The 26,052-nt window shown below is 33.8% G+C and overlaps 1 protein-coding gene across 1 annotated transcript in view; it reads left to right on the top strand.

The window, feature by feature from the left end:
• LOC138700577 (protein sidekick-1-like) overlaps window positions 1-26,052 on the top strand; it is a 309,648-nt gene that overhangs the window by 81,835 nt on the left and 201,761 nt on the right. The window contains exon 2 of the mRNA XM_069827159.1: window positions 12,350-12,494. Within this exon, the coding sequence (XP_069683260.1) occupies window positions 12,350-12,494 (145 nt within the window). The remainder of the gene's footprint in view (window positions 1-12,349; window positions 12,495-26,052) is intronic.

Raw genomic sequence — 26,052 nt, 5'->3', positions numbered from 1 at the left:
TTAAACAGCTGTATAATATTACGTAAACGTCCAATTCCTAAGAGAAATTAATGTTTTCAGAAAAGAGCTAAGACAGCCCAGCTTTTACAGAGGGGCGAGCAGAAGCAGGTGGGGGAAATCGGGATGCGACGTAGGCAAACGGACAGTACCTGTGCGAAAATATGATTCAATATTGAAAGCTCTTTCGTCACTGGAAAACGCGAACATATTTCTGGAACGTACTATACTCAGTAACTCAGTACTGCTTACTATCTGCGGTCTTGGTTCTGTGTGGAGTTGGAACTTCCTTAGTAGAAGGGGTGGGAGTGAAGTACATTCAAAAACTCAGGTACAATAAAAATTGAAGTAAAAATAAAATAATGTCCCTGTATAAGTTAGTGGCTTTATTGTGTTTGGGTAAGTAATAAGCAAGCCTAGGGAGTTCAGCAGTTTAAAGACAGGCTAATAATACACAAAGTATGTATTGCTGGTTGTGTTTGTAAAGAAACGTCCTCCACCTAGTCCCGAAGGACTACCCATTCGACTTCATACTAGTGATCGGTTGTCTGGTAGTTGATAGCTAGCATTCCAAGAGTACAGGCGAGTACAAGTCTACTGTGCACAATTACTATGCCGAAAGTTTCACTGAAAAAGAAGATAAATTAAAGTAATTTGTGGAACTATACGGAAGTAAGTATTTTTGTACAGATAATATTAATATGAAATGTAATGTGTGCCACACTGTAATAAGGGGCGAGAGTTCCAAATACATAGAACAGCATATCAAAACTCAAAGACATGAAGCTCATTTACAATTATTCATACGTAACGAGAGGGAAGCAAGCGCGCCTAGTTTCAAATTCTGATAGACACAATGATTTTTTTCCAGGATTTATGTGAAATGATGGTGAGCGCCAACATTCCTTTTAACAAGTTGGAAAACCCCCGCTTTAAGAATTTTATAGAGAATTGTACAGGTAGAATTGCCCTATCTGAAACAACTCTACGTAAAGGATATTTAATGTCATGTTACGAAAATGTTCTGCATAGCATTCGAGAAGAAATATCTGATAACAACATTTGGGTTTCTGTAGATGAAACCAGTGACAGTAAATATTCTTGTTGGCATACTCAATCCACATAACACGGGGAAAAGGTTATTCCTGTACTATTTTGCAGTTCACTTTGTCAAACGTAACGTAATCCTTTTGTTTTACGCTAAAGTTTGGGCGAGGTCTTATTTTTGTCGTAGTCTGTACTAAAACACCCGTGTACGTATCGAATACTCACTGTGTGTAACGAGCGTCAGGGTTCAATAAACCTCCTTTCATACAAGGACATAATTTTATTTTTGCTTCAATTTTTATTGTACCTGAGTTTTTGAATGTACTTCACTCCCACCCCTTCTACTAAGGAAGTTCCAACTCCACACAGAACCAAGACCGCAGATAGTAAGCAGTACTGAGTTACTGGGTATAGTACGTTCCAGAAATATGTTCGCGTTTTCCAGTGACGAAAGAGCTTTCAATATTGAATCATATTTTCGCACAGGTACTGTCCGTTTGCCTACGTCGCATCCCGATTTCCCCCATCTGCTTCTGCTCGCCCCTCTGTAAAAGCTGGGTGTCTTAGCTCTTTTCTGAAAACATTAATTTCTCTTAGGAATTGGACGTTTACGTAATATTATACAGCTGTTTAATTGAACTTAAATAAAAGGGCCTCGTTAAGTAATTAACTGTCACGTGATTTCCTCCCTTTCTACAATCCTGCGGCATAACCACTTGGACGGACAGTAGATAACATGTCTGAGTAATTTTATATTTTCGGGTCGGGCAGAAGTGAAGATTGAATTTACAGTACGTAGAGTAGGTACAGAATTATTTCAACATGAGTTACTAGTACGAAGGACGAAACTGGCAATTGGAATTAGATGCAATAGTCTATAGTGCGATAATATGCACAAAATAACTGAAGCCTGTATCGAAATGAACGGCCACCATTTTCAAAATTGTGTTTAAATATTCATATTATGATTATTCTTCAATTTAACTTTTTTCTCTATATTGTACGCTAATGTGCTGTAGACAATATACATTGCATAATGAATACGTTCACATGGATAACTCACTTCGTGAGTAAAAACACTTATTCTTAATACAGTACTGTACTTTGATTAAAGAAAAACCTAATGAAAATTATCAAACTCAAAATCGCGATATTTCCTAGTTTACGTAAATGGATGAACTACTTTTCTTCCATCCTATACCTAGTATAGTGATTTGTGTTTTACGCCAGTATCATCGAACTCCAGTCTTGGAGTGGGGAGCAAGCGGTGTTTCCGGTTCTCTAAAGGTATAGACAGGTTAATATTAAAAATGTTAGTAAAAATAAAATGATGTCCCTGTACTTAACTTGTAAGCATTGTTTACCTGCTGAAGTCCCGGCCTTTGGTAATAAGCATCTGAGTGATCTGGATTTTGTGTAATGTGACCTAGAAGTACAACTAACTACCTGCCAACTTGAGTATAAATATTTTCTGTTACTTTACTTCAAAAGCCATTCATAGCTAAACTATTCTAATGGCGACAGCTGGTGTATCCGCAGGCAGTTGTGCTTCCCAATACCATTCCTACGTTCCAACATTCAATCAGAAAAAATATATATATTCTAACAGTAAGTGCTTGTTTTCTGGTGAATTCGGTAATGAACTCTGGTATCGTTGTTGATAAGTTCACTCAGATTGCAGTGCGGTTGAAACTCCTCAAAATTTCCTTTGTGACTTTCCCCAATACACATGAAACAAAATTTAGTGTTGAGTTTTTTAATGTTTTAATATTGTTGCGTCCACACCTATGGAGTAACGATCAGCGCGTCTGGCGGCGAAACGAGGTGGCCCGGGTTCGAATCCCGGTCGGGACAAGTTACCTGGTTGAGGTTTTTTCGGAGTTTTCCCTCAACCCAATACAAGCAAATGCTGGGTAACTTTAGGTGCTGGACCGCGGACTCATTTCACCGGCATTATCACCTTCATTTCATTCAGACGTTAAATAACCTAGATGTTGATAGCGTCGTAAAATAACCCAATAAAATAAATAAAATGCATAAAATATTGTTGCTAAATTGATTCCTAATTACGTTATGTGAAGAATACAATACGTGCAGTTCTGCTTTTCTCCAGTCTACTGTGACATCATCCTCTTTGCCAAAAATATTTTTCCTAAGCACCTTATTCTCAAACACCCTTAGCCTCTGTTCCACTCTCAAAGTGAGAGTCGAAGTTTCACAACCATACACAACAACCGGTAATATACCTGTTTTATAAATGCATAGTACAGGGGAAAAACCTGATAAGCAGGCTTCGAGACTTCGGATCCAATAGAGCAGTTTAGTGGGAAATTGGCATAACGGCGTACTGAGTATAGTGGTAAAGCGTACAGTGGGTGGGGGTACTGTAGAATGGATGCCAACAAATACGCAAAGAAAAACGCTCTGAATTTGAAGGTTCTAACGAATAATTTGGTTTTCATACAAACCTATTTTAAAACTATGTCTGAAACTATTACACGGTTAGAAAAGTCAGAGCAAGAGATGCCGGAAACCCTCAAATTAATTTAGAAAATGACGCAGAGAATTAATGAGACAACCAAATACACCGATTACTGAACGTGTAAAACAGAAGTGGATATCAATTTTATGTAAAAATAACGGATATGGAACATTGTGTAACATGAACAGTAAATTAGTGGGCATAGAGTCACCCGAGAATAAAGGACTGTCTTTTAAAGACTGCAATGATGTTAGGTTTTTTCGTTTTGCTCCTATCACGTCATGCGACGTAGAGCGCAGCTTTCTACAGTACAAACTTTGGCAGGTAACCGAAAAACATTTACGTTTGAGACACTGAGAATGTATCTTGTAGTAGGCACATTGCAATTCGGTACTGTAACTGCACTTTCTATAGACGACCAATAGGATAAATGAAAAAATTAAAATTGCTACATGCTTATTTCCACCATGAACACTGTGTATAATTAAACACAAATGCTTATAAAAGACAGGAGAATAAATGCTTTTCACATTCTTTTGAAATTGTCATTGTGTAATGTACATTTACTTTCAGAATGTACTTATGTATATGTTTCCCCATACTACCGTACTTTGCTCTAAATAGCAACGTTGTTACCTCCACACATCTCTACCTACCTGCAGCGAGTCAACAACCTATAGTGCATGCACAGTAAACTTATTGTATCGGATCCAAAGTCTCGAAGCCTGCTGATAAGTCACGTTCTACTGTTTTTACAGGAGAGCAAGTTAAAAGTTTCAAGACCCATTATACTGTAGACCTATTGTCTTTGCGTTATCATTCTTCAAATTTCTTTGGACTATTGAGGTTGTTATACAGGACATTTAAGGAGTTATAGCTTACAGCTCACAGCAGTAAAATTTTTGGAAATAATCGACATTTTTTTTTTCCTTCATTACTGTACCTTGTACAATAATGAAAATTAGTATGTATGAAACACTGTTCTTCTGCTATATGAAAAGAATATTTTTACGATTAAAAAAATTATTTACATTTCTTTTTTCAAAATTCAGTTCATGTGCAGTGATGAAACGTTTCCCACATAACTAAAAAACTATCCAACATTCTGTGATTAAATTTTTTGTGTGTATTTATGCATGTCATATCTACAATATGATGCAAAAAATAAATTCTTTTTTTTTAAATGGTCAAATATCAGTATTTTTTTCTAACACAAAATTTAAAAAAAATATTATTTATTAAGGAATATACTTGAAAGAGCATGATATTGTATACATGAGTTTCAACAATAAAATAAAAGAGAGAGAACATGTAAAAGTTAACATGTTTATGAGTTATGAGGGAAACGCTTCATCACTGCACAGTGAACTGTCATCATTTTGAATTTTACAAAAAAAAATATAAATAATGTTTTTTAAATCGTATTTTTTTTCATATAGCAGAAGGATAGTGTTTTACACATAGGCCTACCAATTTTCATTATTGTACAAGATACAATAATGAAAGAAAAAATGTTTTATATTTGCAAACATTTTACTGCTGTAAGCTGTACCTAATCCTTTAAACTACACAAATCTGCAGTGCCTGAGCTATTACATGAGTCTATATCAGGAAATCAAGTTTATCCCCTGTTCTCTTCAAATTCTAATGTTCAGCTTTTTTGAGAGCATACTGGATGACAAAAGTTTACAACCGAATAATAGCAAAAATTTCCCATATTTATTCTACGTTTATTCCCTCTCTAGTATTATTTACTGTACATTTGTTACTGTTGCTCCAAGACATTTGAATCTTTCCACCTCTTCAAAGGATAAATCTCAAATTTTTATATTTCCAATTCGTACAATATTCTGGTCACGAGACATAAACATACACTTTGTCTTTAAAGGATTTACTTCCAAACCTATCGCTTTACTTGCTTCAAGTAAAATTTCCATGTTTTCCCTAATCGTTTGTGGATTTTCTCCTAACATGTTCACGCCATCCGCATAGACCAGCTGAATTCCAAACCCTCTCTGTTATCTTGGACTTTCCTAATGCCATATTCTAGAGCATAGCTAAAGAGTAAAGGTGACAGTGCATCTCCTCGCTTTAGCCCGCAGTGAATTGGAAGAGCGTCAGACAGAAACTGGCCGTATGGACTCTGCTGTACGTTTTACTGAGATACATTTTAATTAATTTGGGCTGCCTAACCAAAAAATAACTGTTTAAATCAGATAACTTGTATAGATATTAATATGACTGTGTTGAGACTTCCACTTTAAGCATACCGCTGTCTTTTCTGGGAAGCCAAAACAGTATGAAGAGAGCGCATCTAAACTCGGTGGATTTCTAGCAAGCCATTTCCTTCATCACTCAAGACCAAGCGGTCCATACGTCAATGCCAGACGGGCAGACACTGAGAGGCGTAGATGCCGCTGTACCTTCTGCCCTTACATCAAAAGGCAATCACTTCGAAACCCTCAAGGTAGTGGCTCCGCTCCGACTTGTGTATTTACTCTGGCGTTCAGATAACTTCTGACGGACACATGACAGCCGGAACCCTGCCTTGATGTATCGATCCCCGAGGTAGTGAATTTCACTCAGCCATCCGCGATTGATTGCTGAGGGCGGCTTTGCCTGATGAAGTGTTGGGCTGTACTCGAGATTGCCTACCTGTCAGGATTTTACATCGAACGTTCACTATTTCCTATCGAAGAAAATGGGGAAAGGACGGACACTTATGTATCAATAACTTCCAATTTCCTGTACACCGCCACTGTTCCAAATATTCCTTTCCTCTGCCTTTTCCCTTCCTTTTCCTCTCTCTCTCTTTTCTTTTCTTTCCCAAACTCTATTTTATGTTCATTTATATATTTGTCTTATATTCATTATTTATTTGTGTTTTGTTATCTTGTTCTTAACTTCTATTTTCACTTTTTGATTCACTGCCCCTTTTTTTTTTGACACCCGGTTCAATTTTATTCTTCCCATTTCAAACACAAAGAAAAAAACCTCATTTCGTTTGCTTTAAGTTCATATTTACATATTGCGAATATGAATAATATCATCGGTTTACAAGCAAAACATATTAAGTTAGAAGTGTAATTTCTGAGAAAAAGGTATAGCCTATATAAGCCTAATGTAGGCTACATTATGTATTTGTATAGACTTAGAATTGGAAAATTAAATACAAATAAAGAAAAACATCTATTATCAGGCAGTACATCTCACTTCACGATGATTTACGAAATTATAAACAAATGAATTTACATAGAGATAGGCCTATTAATAACAAGATTGTTGGAATTAGCCAAAATGTTATAGGAAACAATAAAATAGTAATATACGTTACAAGAGCGGTATGTTAACGTTTTCATAGTCGAGGAAAAGATTGAAAAAGCGAAACGTAGTTGAGCTTTTTTAATTTCCGAGAACATGAAAACAAACATACCGCTCGTGTATCGTACATTATTTTGTGCGAAGATCGTTTATTACGTACCTGAAAGACGAATTTCTAATTAGTTGCAATGAAATCTCCATGTTGGTTTCTGTTTAATGATGGCAACTTCGGAAAACCAAAATATCTTTCTTCAACATTGTTGCTATAAAATGTTTTCTGTGTTTACTATACTCCAGCAGGCCGTGATACAAGTCTGTCTTTTTTTTTCCCCCACTCTATAAATGCGAACTTAAAACAAACGGTAAGGTTATGTAATGATTTATTTTTCATTTTAATATTTTAACAATATTATTTATATAACATATTGCAGTAATAACATCGGCATCTCGAATCTTGTTGTTTTTTTCACGGCTTCCTTAATATTACTTGTATCAGGAATGCAATAAGTTTCGTGGAGTAGTAGACTTTACTTAATTTTTGCAAATATTTAAAAACAATAATTAACATTGCAATTTAGGTGAAATTGCAGTAGTAAGTTTCCAATTTATAATTATTACTATGTTAAACGTCTCTAAAAATAATATGTTAAAAGCCTAAAGCAGTAAAATGAATGTCGCGCTTAAGCGGTAAGAAGAGGGATATTGTTATGTGTGTTACGTTGGGAATACTGAATGTGGTATTTCACACTTACCGCGTATTGGTTCTGTGCGGAAAACGAACAAATACGCACGATTTCGCACAAATGTATTTTATAACAAAAATGGAAGATATAAAGCATGCATTGTTAACATAGGGGAGAGTCGGGTAGTATCGGACATCGGGTAGTATCGGACAGTGCGTTTCTTTCATCTATCACCATATGGTAGTACCTGAATGACATGGTTACGTTTCTCTATGCGATATCACAGAAACGTAACCATGTCAATCATTTACTATCATCGTGTGGTAGATGAAAGAAACTCACTGTCCGATACTACCCGATGTCCGATACTACCCGACTCTCCCCTATATTAAAGCAGATTGGAGTTCTATGACTTTATTTCAGTAATGAAATTGTATTAGCCAAAATAACAAGAATTACAAATGAACAGATAATAGAATTTTTAGGAACACACTTTTTGAAAGTACGAGAAAAACAAATGAGGGATACAAAAACGTTAAAAGAAATGTAAAACAAATTTTAATACTGTTTGTAATATAAATAGACCTATAGCTATGTGTGTACAAAATTGTATGTTGATAAATGAATGATACATAAATGACTGGAGGTGAATGTTGTCATTCAACATTGTAATGCACTGTAACCAAATAAATAAAACTTCTTCAGCAGTTGCTTTTGTACATATGCATTTCCTCTATTAATAGCGTGAAAGCACATTAAGATCTTCCATTCGTCACACACTCTGAACTTAATAACATACAAATAGATCCTCATAATAAAATAAAACTTATTACCGTAGAAACCAAACAGGGAATTCATATTATAACAATGAACACGTAAACAGTTTATAAATCTTTCAGAAATCAAACGCGAAGTTAATGTTTAACGACTTTTCAATCAAGCTAATGAGTAAAGTGTTGTATGTCGCTTTTAAACATTTTGGGCCTAGTTTATGTGCGTTTTAATGGCAGGGCACGTTCATATTGAATGTTTTACATTCCATCAACTGATGTAATTAAGTAATATTGGATGTTTCATGTGTACTCTTTCGTGGGCTTCTGCAAAATATGTAGGCTGTGTAAAATGTTTTAATGCGGCATATTAAGCCGTGTTTCGATTTATTTCATTCCAAATGTGAAACAGATAAAGTAGAATTAATTTGTAACGTATGTATATAGAAAAAAATATATAAATGTGATTGATATATTTAGAAAATAAACTCATCTTCAGCCACAAATTTCATACATTACCTTTCTTACGCTTGCTCAAATCTTGAAGTGAATTTGTATCGCATGTTAATCAAACATACATTAATTTAAGCATCTAGTTTTATATAAATTTTCTATTTTCAAGTGAAAAACTAAGTGGTATATTTCCTACTTGACTAGTTTCGACTTTTGTATGTCATCCTCAGAACTAGTGAGATCCTTGCTTCTTCCGGTTTCTTCAGTTGTTTTGCAGGACAAGAGGTGCGTTTGTAAAATAGGTAATATACTACTTAGTTTTTCATATTAACACTAGAAAATTATTATATAATACAAAATTCTTAAGTGACACAATTCAACTAGGTAACACAGCACTTAGTTTTTTTTTCATATTAACACTAGAAAGTCATTATATAATACAAAATTCTTAAGTGACACAAGTCAACTAGATAATGTAACACTTAGTTTCATATTAACACTAGAAATTCGTTGTAATACTAAATTCTTAAGTGATGTAAGTAAACTACGTAATATACCACTTAGTTTTGCATATTAACACTAGAAAAACATTACATAATACAAACTTCTTAAGTGACACAAGTCAACTAGATAATATAGCACTTATGTTTTCTTATTAACACTATAAAAATCGTTATAATACTAAATCTTATGTAATACAGCCCACTGTGTAACATACCACTTAGTTTGTCATATTATCACTACAAAATCAATATATATTACCAAATTCTTAAGTGGCTCAAATCAACTAGATAATATAGCACTTAGTTTTTCATATTAACACTATAAAATCGTTATAATACTAAATTCTTAAGTAATACAGCCAACTGAGTAACATACCACTTAGTTTTTCATATTAACATTAGAAAATCAATATATGTTACCAAATTCTTAAGTGGCACAAGTCAACTAGATAATATAGCACGTAGTTTTTCATATTAACACTATAAAATCGTTATAATGCTAAATTCTTAAGTAATACAGCCAACTGTGTAACATACCACTTAGTTTTTCATATTAACATTAGAAAATCAATATATGTCACCAAAGTCTTAAGTGGCACAAGTCAACTAGATAATATAGCACGTAGTTTTTCATATTAACACTATAAAATCGTTATAATACTAAATTCTTAAGTAATACAGCCAACTGTGTAACATACCACTTAGTTTTTCATATTAACATTAGAAAATCAATATATGTTACCAAATTCTTAAGTGGCACAAGTCAACTTGATAATATAGCACTTAGTTTTTCATATTAACACTATAAAATCGTTATAATACTAAATTCTTAAGTAATACAGCCAACTGTGTAACATACCACTTAGTTTTTCATATTAACATTAGAAAATCAATATATGTTACCAAATTCTTAAGTGGCAGAAGTCAACTTGATAATATAGCACTTAGTTTTTCATATTAACACTATAAAATCGTTATAATACTAAATTCTTAAGTAATACAGCCAACTGAGTAACATACCACTTAGTTTTTCATATTAACATTAGAAAATCAATATAGTTACCAAATTCTTAAGTGGCACAAGTCAACTTGATAATATAGCACTTAGTTTTTCATATTAACACTATAAAATCGTTATAATACTAAATTCTTAAGTAATACAGCCAACTGTGTAACATACCACTTAGTTTTTCATATTAACATTAGAAAATCAATATATGTTACCAAATTCTTAAGTGGCACAAGTCAACTAGATAATATAGCACGTAGTTTTTCATATTAACACTATAAAATCGTTATAATGCTAAATTCTTAAGTAATACAGCCAACTGTGTAACATACCACTTAGTTTTTTCATATTAACATTAGAAAATCAATATATGTCACCAAAGTCTTAAGTGGCACAAGTCAACTAGATAATATAGCACGTAGTTTTTCATATTAACACTATAAAATCGTTATAATACTAAATTCTTAAGTAATACAGCCAACTGTGTAACATACCACTTAGTTTTTCATATTAACATTAGAAAATCAATATATGTTACCAAATTCTTAAGTGGCACAAGTCAACTTGATAATATAGCACTTAGTTTTTCATATTAACACTATAAAATCGTTATAATACTAAATTCTTAAGTAATACAGCCAACTGTGTAACATACCACTTAGTTTTTCATATTAACATTAGAAAATCAATATATGTTACCAAATTCTTAAGTGGCACAAGTCAACTTGATAATATAGCACTTAGTTTTTCATATTAACACTATAAAATCGTTATAATACTAAATTCTTAAGTAATACAGCCAACTGAGTAACATACCACTTAGTTTTTCATATTAACATTAGAAAATCAATATATGTTACCAAATTCTTAAGTGGCACAAGTCAACTAGATAATATAGCACGTAGTTTTTCATATTAACACTATAAAATCGTTATAATGCTAAATTCTTAAGTAATACAGCCAACTGTGTAACATACCACTTAGTTTTTCATATTAACATTAGAAAATCAATATATGTCACCAAAGTCTTAAGTGGCACAAGTCAACTAAATAATATAGCACTTAGTTTTTCATATTAACACTATAAAATCGTTATAATAATAAATTCTTAAGTAATACAGCCAACTGTGTAACATACCAACACTTTTTTCATATTAACACTAGCAAATCATTATATAAATATTACCAAATTCTTAAGTGGACAAGTCAACTAAATAATATAGCACTTAGTTTTTCGTATTAACACTATAAAATCGTTATAATACTAAATTCGTAAGTAATACAGCAAACTGTGTAACATACCACTTATTTTTTTTCTTATTAACACTAGAAAATCATTATATATTACCAAATTCTTAAGTGGACAAGTCAACTAAACAATATAGCACTTAGTTTTTCATTTTAACACTATAAAATTTTTATAAATCTAAATGCTTAAGTAATACAGCCAACTGTGTGACATACCACTTAGTTTTTTTCATATTAGTATTATAAAATCGTTATAATACAAAATTCTTAAGTGTTAAAAGCAAGATGTACATATATACAGTAATTATATGAATAAGAATCAGAATAAGCCCATAATCCCATTAGGATAAGAACCTCTTGCTTGCGCAGGGCTAGCTTTCTGTGTTACTTGCCACAGAAGCTACTCCTAGTAGACATATTCATTTTTTCTTTTAACTAGTCTACAAGTTCTCTCGTTGTTGATCCTAGTCCTTAGTATATTTCAAACAGTCCACCTTTCTTCCAGTCGTCTTCAGGATGTTCTTCATTTAGCTGCTCGGGTTCACTGTCCTCCTGCCTCCTTCATGAAGACGTCTGCCCAACGTGCCCTTGGTCTGCCGATATTCCTCTTTCCCATCCTTGGGTCCCACTTTTTTAAGGTCGGTTACCTCGTCTATACTATGTCGATATTGTTATACTATTTTCCTTGTGAAATTTTATACTTGTTCATACCTTCTCAATCCTCAAACCACAGTATTAAAATGCCACACTGCCTCCTCACATTTTGTAGTACCGATAAATAAAACAGCAGACATAGTGTAATATTAATCTAAAGTATAATGTGTTCACGTTTGCAGACGAGTCCTGACGGCAACACGACGACAAGTACTGTGACATTCGTGCCTACCATGGAGGACAGCGGAAAGATCCTCACGTGCAGAGCCACCACGCCACTCATCGACGACAGCACCCTCGAGGACGGCTGGAAGCTCAACATACATCGTGAGTAAACAGTCGTCATTATCCAGCTTGCTGATTTTCCGCTCCCTTCTTTCTACAGTAGGCCTATTTATTCTAGTCTTGTCTTCACGCAAATAGCAGCGTTGCTCTACAAGCTAGCATATATAACAGAAACTGTATTGTTCTGAGGATTCTGAAAGTACAGTATTTGAAGCTCATAACTTGATTAGTACAGACTCAACTTCATAGCGTCCATTGTTTACCATCTAGCAGATTCTTCCATTTCTGGGCTAATTTGATATCTAGTTTCGTGCAAATTCTTTGTCCGTACGGCACGACCCCGTTAACTAAAGCTGCGAAAAAAAAAGTGCGAACTGCATAAAGAAAAATGAGATGACTTAAGAAGAAAGAACACCTAGCCTCTCCTTATTCATATCGGTGAATTGTCAGCGAAGTTTATTTTTCTTATACTGTGATTCTTGTCTAACCATAAGTACAGACGTGGACAAATTATTAGCAAAATTGAATATTTTTATTATATATTTTTACAAAATATGATTCTTCAATTTAGACTACAGTTGACATTTTCGTGTATTTCCAAATAATTAGCCAAATTGAAGATTTGTATTGCATATTTTTCAAAATGTAACTCTTCAATTTGGACTACATTTGATATTTTTGCATATTTACAAATTATTAGCAAAACTGAAGGTTTTTATTTTCTATTTTTACAAAATTCGATTCTTCGATTTGGACTATAGTTGACATTTGGGATATTTCCAAATTATTAGCAAAACTGAAGATTTTTGTTTTATATTTTTACAAAATTTGGCTCTTCAATGCAGTTGACATTTTTGCTAATTTACAAATTATTAGCAAAATTGAAGATTTTTATTAGACTATATATTTTTTTACAAAACTTGACTCTTCAATTTAAACTACAGTTGACATTTTTGCATATTTCTGTCTACTGTAATGATAGAACTATGCAAAATTGTCAACTGTATTCTAAATTGAAAAGTCAAATTTTGTAAACAGAATTATCATAAAAATCGTCAATTTTGTTAATAATTTGTCCATGTCTGTAATAGCGTTATTAATTAATTCGTTCATTCATTCATTCATTCATATATTTATTTACTTAAATATTTTATTTACTTAATTGTTTTATTTATTTACTTATTTATTTAGTTATTTATTCATTTACTTATTTATTTCTTTTTTTATTTACTGTATTTGCATTATTTATTTATTTATTTATTTATTTATTTATTTATTTATTGTTAGCGGTCAGTACATCTAAAATTTTAATGTCTAACATTATTTCATTTAGTGTACTGTCTAAGATCAGGTCTTTCACTGCAAACCCAGCTTTCTCCAATCTTTTCTATTTTCTACCTTCCCCTTTGTTTCCTCATAAATTATTTAAGCCTCCGCAAGTCTAATATAATAGTACTTAATTCCTTAGATCTGTCAACAGAAAGTCCAAGGAGGGTCTGGTATCAATATGCCTAATGTAAAATGAAGTCCATTACAACTATGTCTAACTTACAATCATGTCCAGTACCTCTATGTCTAACTTCCGGTGTTGTCTAAAGTTGTGAAAGGTAACAAATGTGCAACACATTTTGACTACACAGTGTATATATTTAAACACAGTAAAAATTATATTTTATATCTGCAACCGTGATACATAATATATATTCATTAGATAGTTCTACCCTTTAAATTTTCCTCTAACGGTTCTGTTATGGATTGTTTCCAATTTGGCAATGTGCGATAATACTACATGGTTCTGTCGGATCAGAGAGTTGTAACACTGATAGATTAATAGTATTTAGGAGTTGCAATGTTATTTATTTACTATTTTTCAATTGACCATACTGTACCATGAAGTTAATGGATATTGTTACTAGAGCAGTAGATATTATTTTGTGATTAGACCTAATTCAACATTAGACATTTTGGTATAAGACCTTTTCCCATAAGACAGTTTTAGACACTGAATAGACATGATTTCCAATTAGATATTTTGGTTTTAGACCGTGCGTCAGTAGACATTATTTTTATTAGACTTAATTCAAAATTAGACATTTTAGAATGAGACCTTCTATTATACATGGATAAATGTAGACTTATTTTTCATTAGAGGTAATTGCTAATTAGACATTATGTACTTTAGACCTCCTACATTTACATTGCTCACCTATTTATTTATTTACTTATTTATTTATTTATTTATTTACTTATTTATCTATTTATTTATTCTTTCATTCTTTTATTTACTTATTTATTTACTTGTTTATTTATTTATTTACTTATTTATTTATTTATTTATCTATTTATTTATTTATCTACTTATTTATTCTTTATTTATTTATTTATTTATTTATTTATTTATTTATTTATTTATTTATTTATGTATTTATTTGTTTGTTTGTTTTGTTTTTTGTTTTAATTTGTTTGTTTGTTTCTTTATTTGCAATATGATCCGTAGTCTATATTAACGTTGTATCAGAATCACTCTTTTAATGAAATAACAACTCTTAAAATTTAATAACCATTTCTGTATGATTGACATTTTACGGTCCATAATCCTTGACTTTCTTGTTCTACCTAAACGTGAAGTTTACCGATTGCAGGGGACTTGCTCCAACGTACGAAGTTCGATATGCAAGTAAAGTAAATGGAATAAAATTTGTGTTTTTTTTTTTATTCTAGTGAATATTCCATTCACGAAATAGCCTTAGCATATGTCATTCGTAGAATCATCTTTTCAGATAATTTCCCTCGCGCTTCGCGCCTGTGAAATTATCAACAGAATGAAACTCGCCCGTGGCGTTACTTATGACAATGCATAATAATGAAACCTATATAGTTTAAAATGTTTACATGTAGTATTGATGGCAACATTATAGAGAGGGTTGGAGGAAATAGGCATGGGATTCATAATCGGGGAAGATTGCAGGAACAAGCGAAATGTCTGGCGGAAAGTCAAGAAACGCCTGAAGGATATAGACAGGCAAATAACAGAAGGGGAATGTAGGGATAAGGTTGCTCTGGAGATCCAATCGATGATCAAAACAAATTGGGGGACTGAATTATATCTCTATGGAGGGACCAGAGAAGGTAGACTGGGTTTAATCTGGTTTCGTCTAGGAGCCTGGAGGGCACTTAAAATCGTCAACGAAGAGGGGGCGAGAATATGTCCTCTTTGCGGTAGAGGCGAGACATCACACCACATTTTGTCGGAGTGTGAAGCCACAGAAGCTCTGAGGAAACGATTCCTGCCAGAGTCCTTCATTACATCTAGCAGGGGGCACTTGGCGACATACGCTGTATTAAATAACGTTAAATCCTATGACAATGTGGGAAGATTTATGGCTAAGGTTCGTCAGTTGAAGGGGCAATTGGCCGAGGGGGAGGGAGCCGATGGATAAGGGAAAGATTTATTAGTGTTGCAATGAGTAATATTTACATTGAGCGAATGATATAATTAGGGGATAATGTTCTTTTTTTGTATTTACTGTGTCTTTTGTATTTTATTGCGTGTGTATATTTTTATTCATATACTGTATTACCTTTATATTTATTATTTGGATTATTTGGTGCAGCTTCAACAAGAAATTGAATTGTTTATACTGTATATATATATATATATATGTGTGTGTGTGTGTGTGTGTGTGTGTGTGTGACACTGTGCGTGTCTGTTTTTCATATCTCCCTTTTATTTTATTTGTATTATTTTTGTGAAATTTGGTATAAAGTTAGATTAGCTATAATAGTGGTAATCAATGATAACGGTAGTAATAATAATAACTATTGTTTCACTATTTTATTATTAGTAGGTATTATTTTCGTTTTGAAGACTCAAACTGTGCATAGCTACAGCACGAATGGCCGTACGAGCTCGTGCGAAGGATCTTGTATACAGTGAGTTTGTATAATTTATTATGCATCAATAAATGCACTTATCTATCTATCTATCTATCTATCTATCTATCTATCTATCTATCTATCTATCTATCTATCTATCTATCTATCTATCTATCTATCTATCTATCTATCTATCTATCTATCTATCTATCTATCTATCTATCTATCTATCTATCTATCCATCCATCCATCCATCCATCCATCCATCCATCCATCCATCCATCCATCCATCCATCCATCCATCCATCCATCCATCCATCCATCCATCCATCCATCCATCCATCCATCCATCCATCCATCCATCCATCTATCTATCTATCTATCTATCTATCTATCTATCTATCTATCTATCTATCTATCTATCTATCTATCTATCTATCTATCTATCTATCTATAAATGCCTAAGTAATTAAATTTCTACTATTTTCCACCTTATAACATCTTTTCAATGATGTTGATGATAAAGATGTTGAACACAGCATTCTGCGTTTCAGGCGACGATGTTGACGATGAACGTAATTGTCCCACTTTGACTCTGACCCGCTGCTGTTTTGTCGGGATTGAATGCTAAATTCCCTGAACTCTTCCATCTATGCAGCCATTCAGGTTCCAATTGAGTACGATGTGCTGGGGCACGGATACCTGGCATTCTACAAATTCTAAACACTCGCAAAGCACAGTTTAAGGGGACACAAAGAGCGGAAACAAGTACTGGGGCCGAGGGTCTAGTTTCGTGTTAACCTCAATTGCTCTTGAGCGCTACATGGAAGCGCATCAAACATATGCAAATAGTACATGCGGCATGCCGCACACACGAGGAGCTCTTCGCTTTGTGATCTGCGCGCGTTTAAAAGACCAGTGACAACTGGCGTCCCAGCAAATGAAAAATTCCGTAGCTCTTCAAACACGCCACGTCGGGCCCGACCTAATGAACTCAGTAAACAGAACGGAATATATTTATTGCTTCATTTAATTACGCTTTCAAGAACAGTTCGTTCAGTGTGAGTGAGAAAACAGATTAAAATCCAGTATTTACTATCCTGAATCAGGTACATTTTGTATACAAACCACAAACAACTTAATCAAAAGCGAAGAAATATTCTGCATAACTTATGGCTCATTTTGTGGATTCAGAATAATTATACAGAGTCAGAGTGCTGCATTGGAGTTAAATCGCTCGCTTGAACACGGTCGAGTGTCGCACCCTCGAGTGAGATACGATCGGTCGTGATACGCTCGTAATAAATAGAAGCACAGTACAAGGTCATCTCACCGACATGTCTTATCTTGTATGGAAGGCGACAGATAAGATACACATATGTTTTGCTCACACGGTAAAAATAAGGCTTTATTTTCTGCGTTTATGACAGACGTTTATTGGAACTGTCAATGGAACGTACCAAAAGAGTAACATGAAGTTATAAATAAAATAGTATGAAAAACTTCGATGTACAGTTATTATTGCTAATTAATAATAATTATTCAATATTTGATTTACCATATATATAATATGATAGGTCCATACATAGTGTTCCGCCTATATACTGCAACAATGTAGAAACGTTTTACAAAATATTATTATATAGCAGCAGATTAATAACAATATTAGTACAGAGATAACGTCACAGAAAATATAATAAAACGAACAATCATGCTGCACAACTGTTACAGGCGCAAAGATTGATACACTAATTATTAGAAATTATTATTACTATTATTATTACTATTATTATTAATCGTCTTACTACTGTTAGTAATACTGCTGTTAGGTTTCTGGGCATCTTTCTTAAGCCTAGAATGGGATGGAAAACTCATGTTGACTATGTTGCTAAGAAATTAAGTAAAGGCCTATATATGTTAAGGTTGTTAAGGAATAATTTACCTAACAAGGTATTGTTTACAATATTTCATAGCCATATACAAAGTCATTTAAATTATGGTATTATTCTTTGGGGTCACCATACTTCTGCTCAAGCTCTTTTCATATTACAAAAGAAAGCTTTAAGATTAATTTATGGAGTACCAAATACGACTCATTGTAAACCTCTTTTTATAAGATCACAAATCTTGACATTGCCGTCTATGTATGTATTGGCCTGTCTTCTTCACATTCGGAATAACATTAATAATTATATAGCATGTACTTCTGTTCATAAATATTCTACAAGAAATACTACACATTTATATATTGACAAATGTAAATACAGTATTACTCAAAATAGTTTTTTATTCTTTGCTTTTAAATTATTTAATAGTCTACCTGTTGATATAAGGAATCTTCCATTCCGAATTTTTAGGACACGAATTAGGACTATATTATTGGCAAATCTATTGTATGATGTCGATGAGTTTTTTAATATTCATGTATCTTAATTTGTATCCATTGTATTATATCATGTATTTTTAATTGTATATGACGATGCCATACATGTTCCACATGTTTTTGCAAAATAAACTATCTATCTATCTATCTATCTATCTATCTATCTATCTATCTATCTATCTATCTATCTATCTATCTATCTATCTATCTATCTATCTATCTATCTATCTATCTATCTATCTATCTATCTATCTATCTATCTATCTATCTATCTATCTATCTATCTATCTATCTATCTATCTATCTATCTATCTATCTATCTATCTATCTATCTATCTATCTATCTATCTATCTATCTATCTATCTATCTATCTATCTATCTATCTATCTATCTATCTATCTATCTATCTATCTATCTATCTATCTATCTATCTATCTATCTATCTATCTATCTATCTATCTATCTATCTATCTATCTATCTATCTATCTATCTATCTATCTATCTATCTATCTATCTATCTATCTATCTATCTATCTATCTATCTATCTATCTATCTATCTATCTATCTATCTATCTATCTATCTATCTATCTATCTATCTATCTATCTATCTATCTATCTATCTATCTATCTATCTATCTATCTATCTATCTCTGTCTGTCTGTCTGTCTGCCTGCCTGCCTGCCTGCCTGCCTGCCTGCCTGCCTGCCTGCCTGCCTGTCTATCTTACTATCTATCTATCTATCTATCTATCTATCTATCTATCTATCTATCTATCTATCTATCTATCTATCTATCTATCTATCTATCTATCTATCTATCTATCTATCTATCTATCTATCTATCTATCTATCTATCTATCTATCTATCTATCTATCTATTATTATTATTACTATTATTATTATTGTTATTATTATTATTAACACTATAAAACTTGATACAGTTCTTGCATTATCGTGATTGTGTTCTCCGTTTATAATAATTACATTTACATCCAATAACATCTATCAGATGTGACAAAAACAAAATCATTCCTGTGTGTGGGGAAAAAAAATACCTACAACATTTATATTACATTTCAAAGCAAGTTTTGTACTTGTACTATGGAGAGGTTAATTAAACACTGCAGAGTTTTGAAATGAAATGATAAACATCTATGATATTACTACACAGTTCATTACTGTAACAAGAACGAATGTCTAACGCTCGGCTTATACCGTTCGAGGATTTATCGCTCGTGGCAATTTTACCCATCGTGTATGTGGCTACCTATCAGATTATGCTATGAACTACTTGGCGCTCGAGCGAAAACGTCTGATGCTGACCTCTGTACAGAGTGAAAGGGAACCTACTACATTAATTCACGGACATAATAGAGCAAGTCAGTACGAACTGGTTTTATCAAATAAATGTTTTGATACGTCCAATATTTTTGAGAATACGAAATTTGACGTGTTGTGACGCTGTAAAGAGTAACAATGTTCTTTTGAGGTCATTGCTCTGCAGTGTAATTCCAGTCATTTACTCCGCAAGACTTGCTTTAGTGTTTAGTGTTTAGTTACAATCACGGAATTCTTCTTTTTATTCTTCTTTTCATTATACTACGTGTTCAGTTCAAAGTGTGTCATGGCTCGCTGTATGCCGTCATGTAGCTAGCCGATGAGCCTAGAGAATTCAATCTTCCTACACTTCCGCAAAGGCGTATTACCTATGTGCCAGAGAAGTTGCCTGGCAAGTGCGGCGTTCATTCTGAAGAGTACTTTCCGATACGTACGGTAACGCCGGTAGTGGCAGGAATGTGAACTGTTTGGAAACACGTACTGAGGTGAGTTTTTTTCTTACTTTCGGGAAATGGGGAGACTGTGAAGACGATTACTTACGTATTTGTTGACATTAACTTCGACGGTCAACATGGGCACGGAGCATTTGATTTGTGTTGTGGAATGTTGCCGTTACCGATGATAACAAATACCCTGCGTACGACTTGCCCGCGCAAAACACAGTTCTAAAGAGGTTATGGTAGCACACAGACCGTACAGACCGCAATCTGTTGCTACGACGTTCAAGTTATACCGTACACGTTCTCAAGTTCAGATTGAACGCCTTGAATAATAGGCAACTTCTCTGACAAAAAAGCTGAAATTCGCTTCAAATCGTCGACTCGCAACAGTGACGTCATGACACACTTTGAAATGAACACCAGTATATAGTTCACGTTACAACAATTTATGACATAGTGTGTTCCGTCTTTATATTTCGCACCGACCGTCAGATTTGTAATAGATAGATTTTTTATGGTCCAACAGGGGACATCGGTAATTTCAAGGAAATCCACAAACGCTTACCTAGTCGCTCTCCGTTGAAAATTTTCAGATTATGCATTTAATAGTAGACACAATGATAGAACTTTGCACGCTAAATTTGTAGAGCATCTTAACATTCTTTAATTAAATGCATAAATACACGTAACTTTTAAACATAATTATAGTCTCTAAGAATTCAATTTCAGTACCGACGCATGCATGGAAGTCTTTCACATAATATTGTACACATTGAACTCTCACATACACATTTTATAAGTACTTGTCTGAAGAATGTATCTTTTTAAGGATCTGTTCATTCCCATACAGCTTCACACCAAGTTCTTCACATGAGAAATGAAAATTTGTTTTCACTTTTAAAAAAGCTTTAACTGTTTCAACTTTCATTCCCGACTTTTCATCAGTCTAGATTGAGTTCATTGTGGAGAAAAGTCTTTCAGCTGATGAATTACTGACTGAAAGACACATGATTAATGACGCTATTTTGAGAAGATTTTCAAATGGAATGGATTCTTTTTTGAAATGTTGGCAAACATCATACCACTTTTCACCTCTTGGTTTGTCACAAAATTCCTCATTTTTTGAACTAATTAAAAATGGATGCTGCGGCACATCTAATACTTCCGCGCAACGCAAATGCTAAAATGACCAAAGAAAAAGATGCTATGTTCCTCTCGAAGAGTGCAGAATGTCTCATATCGTGCTTGCTGGTTCTTCTGTCCGATACTGAGACCCGTTCAGAAATGTGCATGAATCGCAGCAATTCCAGTAAAATGTTATTGAAACAAAATCAAAGCTTCTGGGGGTAAAATTAATTTCCGGGGACAAAAACAGGGACATTTGCTCCCCGGAGACAGTAACTCAAAATTGGGGACTGTCCCCGGAAATCGGAGACGTCTGGTCGGCCTAGTTTGTAACGATTCCCTTAGTAAGTTTTCACCTGACGACGAAGAGAGATCCACCCTTCGAAACGTTCATTTTTTTTTTCATTTCATTTATTATATTCTATATATCTTACATGAGCAATGAAGCTTTAAGATGTGGAACAAGTCAAAATTTTACAATATTACAATTACAATTTTTACAAATTTTTACAATTTTTACAGTTTTACAATTTTGTAATTTTCTACAATTTTTTGCAATATTTTGGGGGGCTGTAGTGAGATGATGTGAGGCCCGAGGATTCGCCAAAAGATTACCCGGCATTTGCCTTATGGTTGGGGAAAACCTCGGTAAAAACCCAACCAGGTAATCAGACCAAAGGGGGTGAAATGAAGTGAGGCTGAGGACTCGCCATAGACCATCCAGCTTCAGTCCCATGGCTGGGGAAGACCTCGGAAGAAACCATTCAATGAGACCAAATGGGGATCCTATTCAAGCCCGAGCGCAGCTCCGGATCAGCAGGCCAGCGAGTCTGCCGACTGAGCTACATCGAGGGCTCTACTAAAAATATAGACAGCCAGTCAGAGTAATTAAATTTACAAACGTAAACGATTATCCATAAGTTGATCTGTAACATATAATACAAAACAAGTAAGTTAATTCAATTTAAGGCATAAACAATTCAATCAGTTGTAATATACAGAAATTTATAATACATATCATGCAAATTACTTCAAATTACAAACACAAACAATTCATCAATAGAGCTATACAGATTACTATTCAATTTAAAGCATATACTATTCATCAACCAAAACTATACAAACATATATAATACAAAGTAAGCAGATTAATTCAATTTACAAACTTACTTACTTACTTTCATTAAGCTATACAAATTTGTACATAATCATAAACAATTCATCAGTTGAGCTATACAGACTACTATACCATTTACAGCATATGCAATTCATCAGTAGAGCTATACAGACTACTATTGATTTTAAAACCATATACAATTCACCAGCCAAACTATACAATTTTGAAAATTAGCAATGGAAAAAGTCCAAACAGCTCAACCATTGAACAATTCACCGTTGCTCTCGCCCCCTTCATTGAGATCAATATAGTCAGATGCTATTTGAAAAGATGCAACACAATATATTATATGCTGCAATGTAATATGATATGATGCTATTCGAAATAATATAAATCTGGTAATCAGTAAACTACAATGTATCAATATTTTATCACTACGGCATGGCGCGTCCTCAGGTTGCGGATCGAGGAGACGGCCTCCAGATATGGAGAGTAGCTGTGAATATATTGAATAAGCAGTCGCGGACAGCCGATGAGGGGTGGTCCTCCAGCTTTAGGGTTGGGCGAAGGGCTAACAACCCATCACCGTAAAAACAGCTTGTTACGAATCCTTCAAATAAACCTCGGAATGGGACTGATTCTCTGGCACGACCACAGCAAAGAGACGTTTGAGATGGGCAGGGCATGTAGCACGTATGGGCGAATTCAGAAATGCATATAGAGTGTTAGTTGGGAGGCCGGAGGGAAAAAGACCTTTAGGGAGGCCGAGACGTAGATGGAAAGATAATATTAAAATGGATTTGAGGGAGGTCGGATATGATGATAGAGAATGGATTAATCTTGCTCAGGATAGGGACCAATGGCGGGCTTATGTGAGGGCGGCAATGAACCTCCGGGTTCCTTAAAAGCCAGTATTTTTTTATGTTATTGAGTTATTTTACGACGCTGTATCAACATCTCAAGTTATTTAGCGTCTGAATGAAATGAAGGTGATAATGTCGGTGAAATGAGTCCGGGGTCCAGCACCGAAAGTTACCCAGCATTTGCTCGTATTGGGTTGAGAGAAAACCTCGGAAAAACCTCAACCAGGTAACTTGCCCCGACCGGGATTCGAACCCGGGCCACCTGTTTTCGCGGCCAGACGCGCTGACCGTTACTCCACAGGTGTGGACAAAAAAAAAAGCCAGTAAGTAAGTAAGTATCAATATTTTACTTCAAAATTATTTACCATACTAGCCGTACCCGTCCGCTCCGCTGCACCCGTTAGAAATAAATATAAAGTAATTACATAATTAAAATAGGGCATTTGATCCAGGGAACATCCATGTTTGATATAAGGATAAATCGTTTATTATGTTACTTAATTTAAATTGTATTTGCATAATTAAAATGCGATCATTTTGATCCAGAGACTACTCATTTGGTCATAAAAATTATTTTAGGAAATACAGGAAACGAATGTACAGAATAGCCTACCACGTTTTCTGTGCATAAGAAGCTATTTTAATCTTACCTGTCCTCGATTCACTCAGAAGTTACTGTAATAACATTATAGCATTATGTCCATCTAGAGAAACTACACTTTCCGATGGTGAATTAATAATTAATTATACAAATCGGTTAATTTAGTTTTGATATTACTTCAGAAACATTATCTGTAGGCTATCTTTCATAGCTTTCGATTGTTGCTGTCCAAGGCCCCTTATAGACGAAGTCATTTGTTTTTTAATTCATTACACGGCCTTAGATGGCAGTTATTTTAATTTTAAAACTCATTTATCTCATTAAATATCTGTCCTATCAAAATTGTTCAAGGAATACAACTTATCGCAAATTATTTTTAAAGAAACTTTTATTATGTAACATTTTTCACAAAAATTAATTATAAGCGAGATATTTTGATTTATTTAATTCAGACCCCCTTATAACCACCCTTTTAAATAATGTATTTTGAATGCCATATAGCCTAAAATCTAAGTTACAACGAACTTAATTTATATTCCAATTTTCATCGAAATCCGTTCAGCCATTATCGCGTGAAAAGGTAACAGACATACAGACATACAAACAAAAATTTCAAAAAGCGATTTTCGGTTTCAGGGTGGTTAGGACCAATTATTTTTGGAAAATCGAAAATTACCAGAAAAATTTCGGCTACAGATTTATTATTAGTATAGATTAAGTCCTCAATAATGTAGAGTCGGTTTTCAAAAACAATTCGTAATATCTGAAATGTAGTTCTATTGTAAATACACGTCTTTTAACACGATTATTTTGAAAATGGCGGCTATCTCATGGTTATGAGTTTGAATAATAACATTTCTCAGACGTCGAGATCTCTAGACTATAGCAACGGAACAATCTTTCATTATTACTAGGGCGTTTAGTATACACCTTTTACTGCCATTGTAATTCAAGAGACCTGACCTTTTATAATTGTTAGGAATTCACAGAACGCATTTAAAAAACAGAGCGTTGGCGCCTTTTCTCTCAGTTCAATTATATTTTGTTCGAATCCCGTCAGGGGATTTCATATTGTACACATGAAGAGTAATGGCTTTGAGAATTCTCTGTCCTTAGGGAGGTTTTGTGAAAGTGCTTTACATACTTTTTTATTTCCAGCGTAATTATTCTGGCTATTAAGTTAACGATGTTGATGTTAGAAGCAAGTATGAGAGAGGAAAAATTTCAATGCTTTGGGTATGAACCCTGGAGGAATGTGAGCTGACATGGGAGGTTAAATTTATAATGAAAATTAATTTTAGGTTTGTATTCTGTCTGGCGAATACATACTTTACATGCGCAACGTTTTGGAAGGGATATTTAGTCCCGATGGAGTAATTCATTAGGTAAATAAATTAAAGCACTCAACCATGATTCTTAAAGAGGTTGTGCTAAATAATACCCCTACGTTATATTACAAACATGGTGCAACTATTCACCGAAACGTAAGGACGTCGACATAGATGTAGTAAACTCGTTCAGTTAATACCGTAGTGGCAGGCTTTGTGTTGGATATATCTTTTTTTGTAACGTCAAGCGGTGTTGTCACATTTTCGTTGTAAAGATTACTCCTAGATACAATGTGCTCCAGATTTATTCCTAGATAGATTTCTTGACTTTATTAATATATGTTGGAGATACGGATATATATCTGAGGAATGCCAAATCCCTAAGGTGGGATAATTGTTCGTCATAATTCTGATGTAATGTCTTAAGCGAAGGCATAATGACATATTGTCCCTGTGTCATTGGACTCCATCATGGTTTGTCCATCTCATGTTATTACTCGACCAAGGGTACTGGAGTCCTGCAGCC

Source organism: Periplaneta americana, chromosome 5 (genome assembly GCF_040183065.1).
Source record: "Periplaneta americana isolate PAMFEO1 chromosome 5, P.americana_PAMFEO1_priV1, whole genome shotgun sequence".
In the NCBI taxonomy this organism is placed as follows: Eukaryota; Metazoa; Arthropoda; class Insecta; order Blattodea; family Blattidae; genus Periplaneta; species Periplaneta americana.
This window is presented reverse-complemented; position numbering and strand designations above follow the sequence as displayed.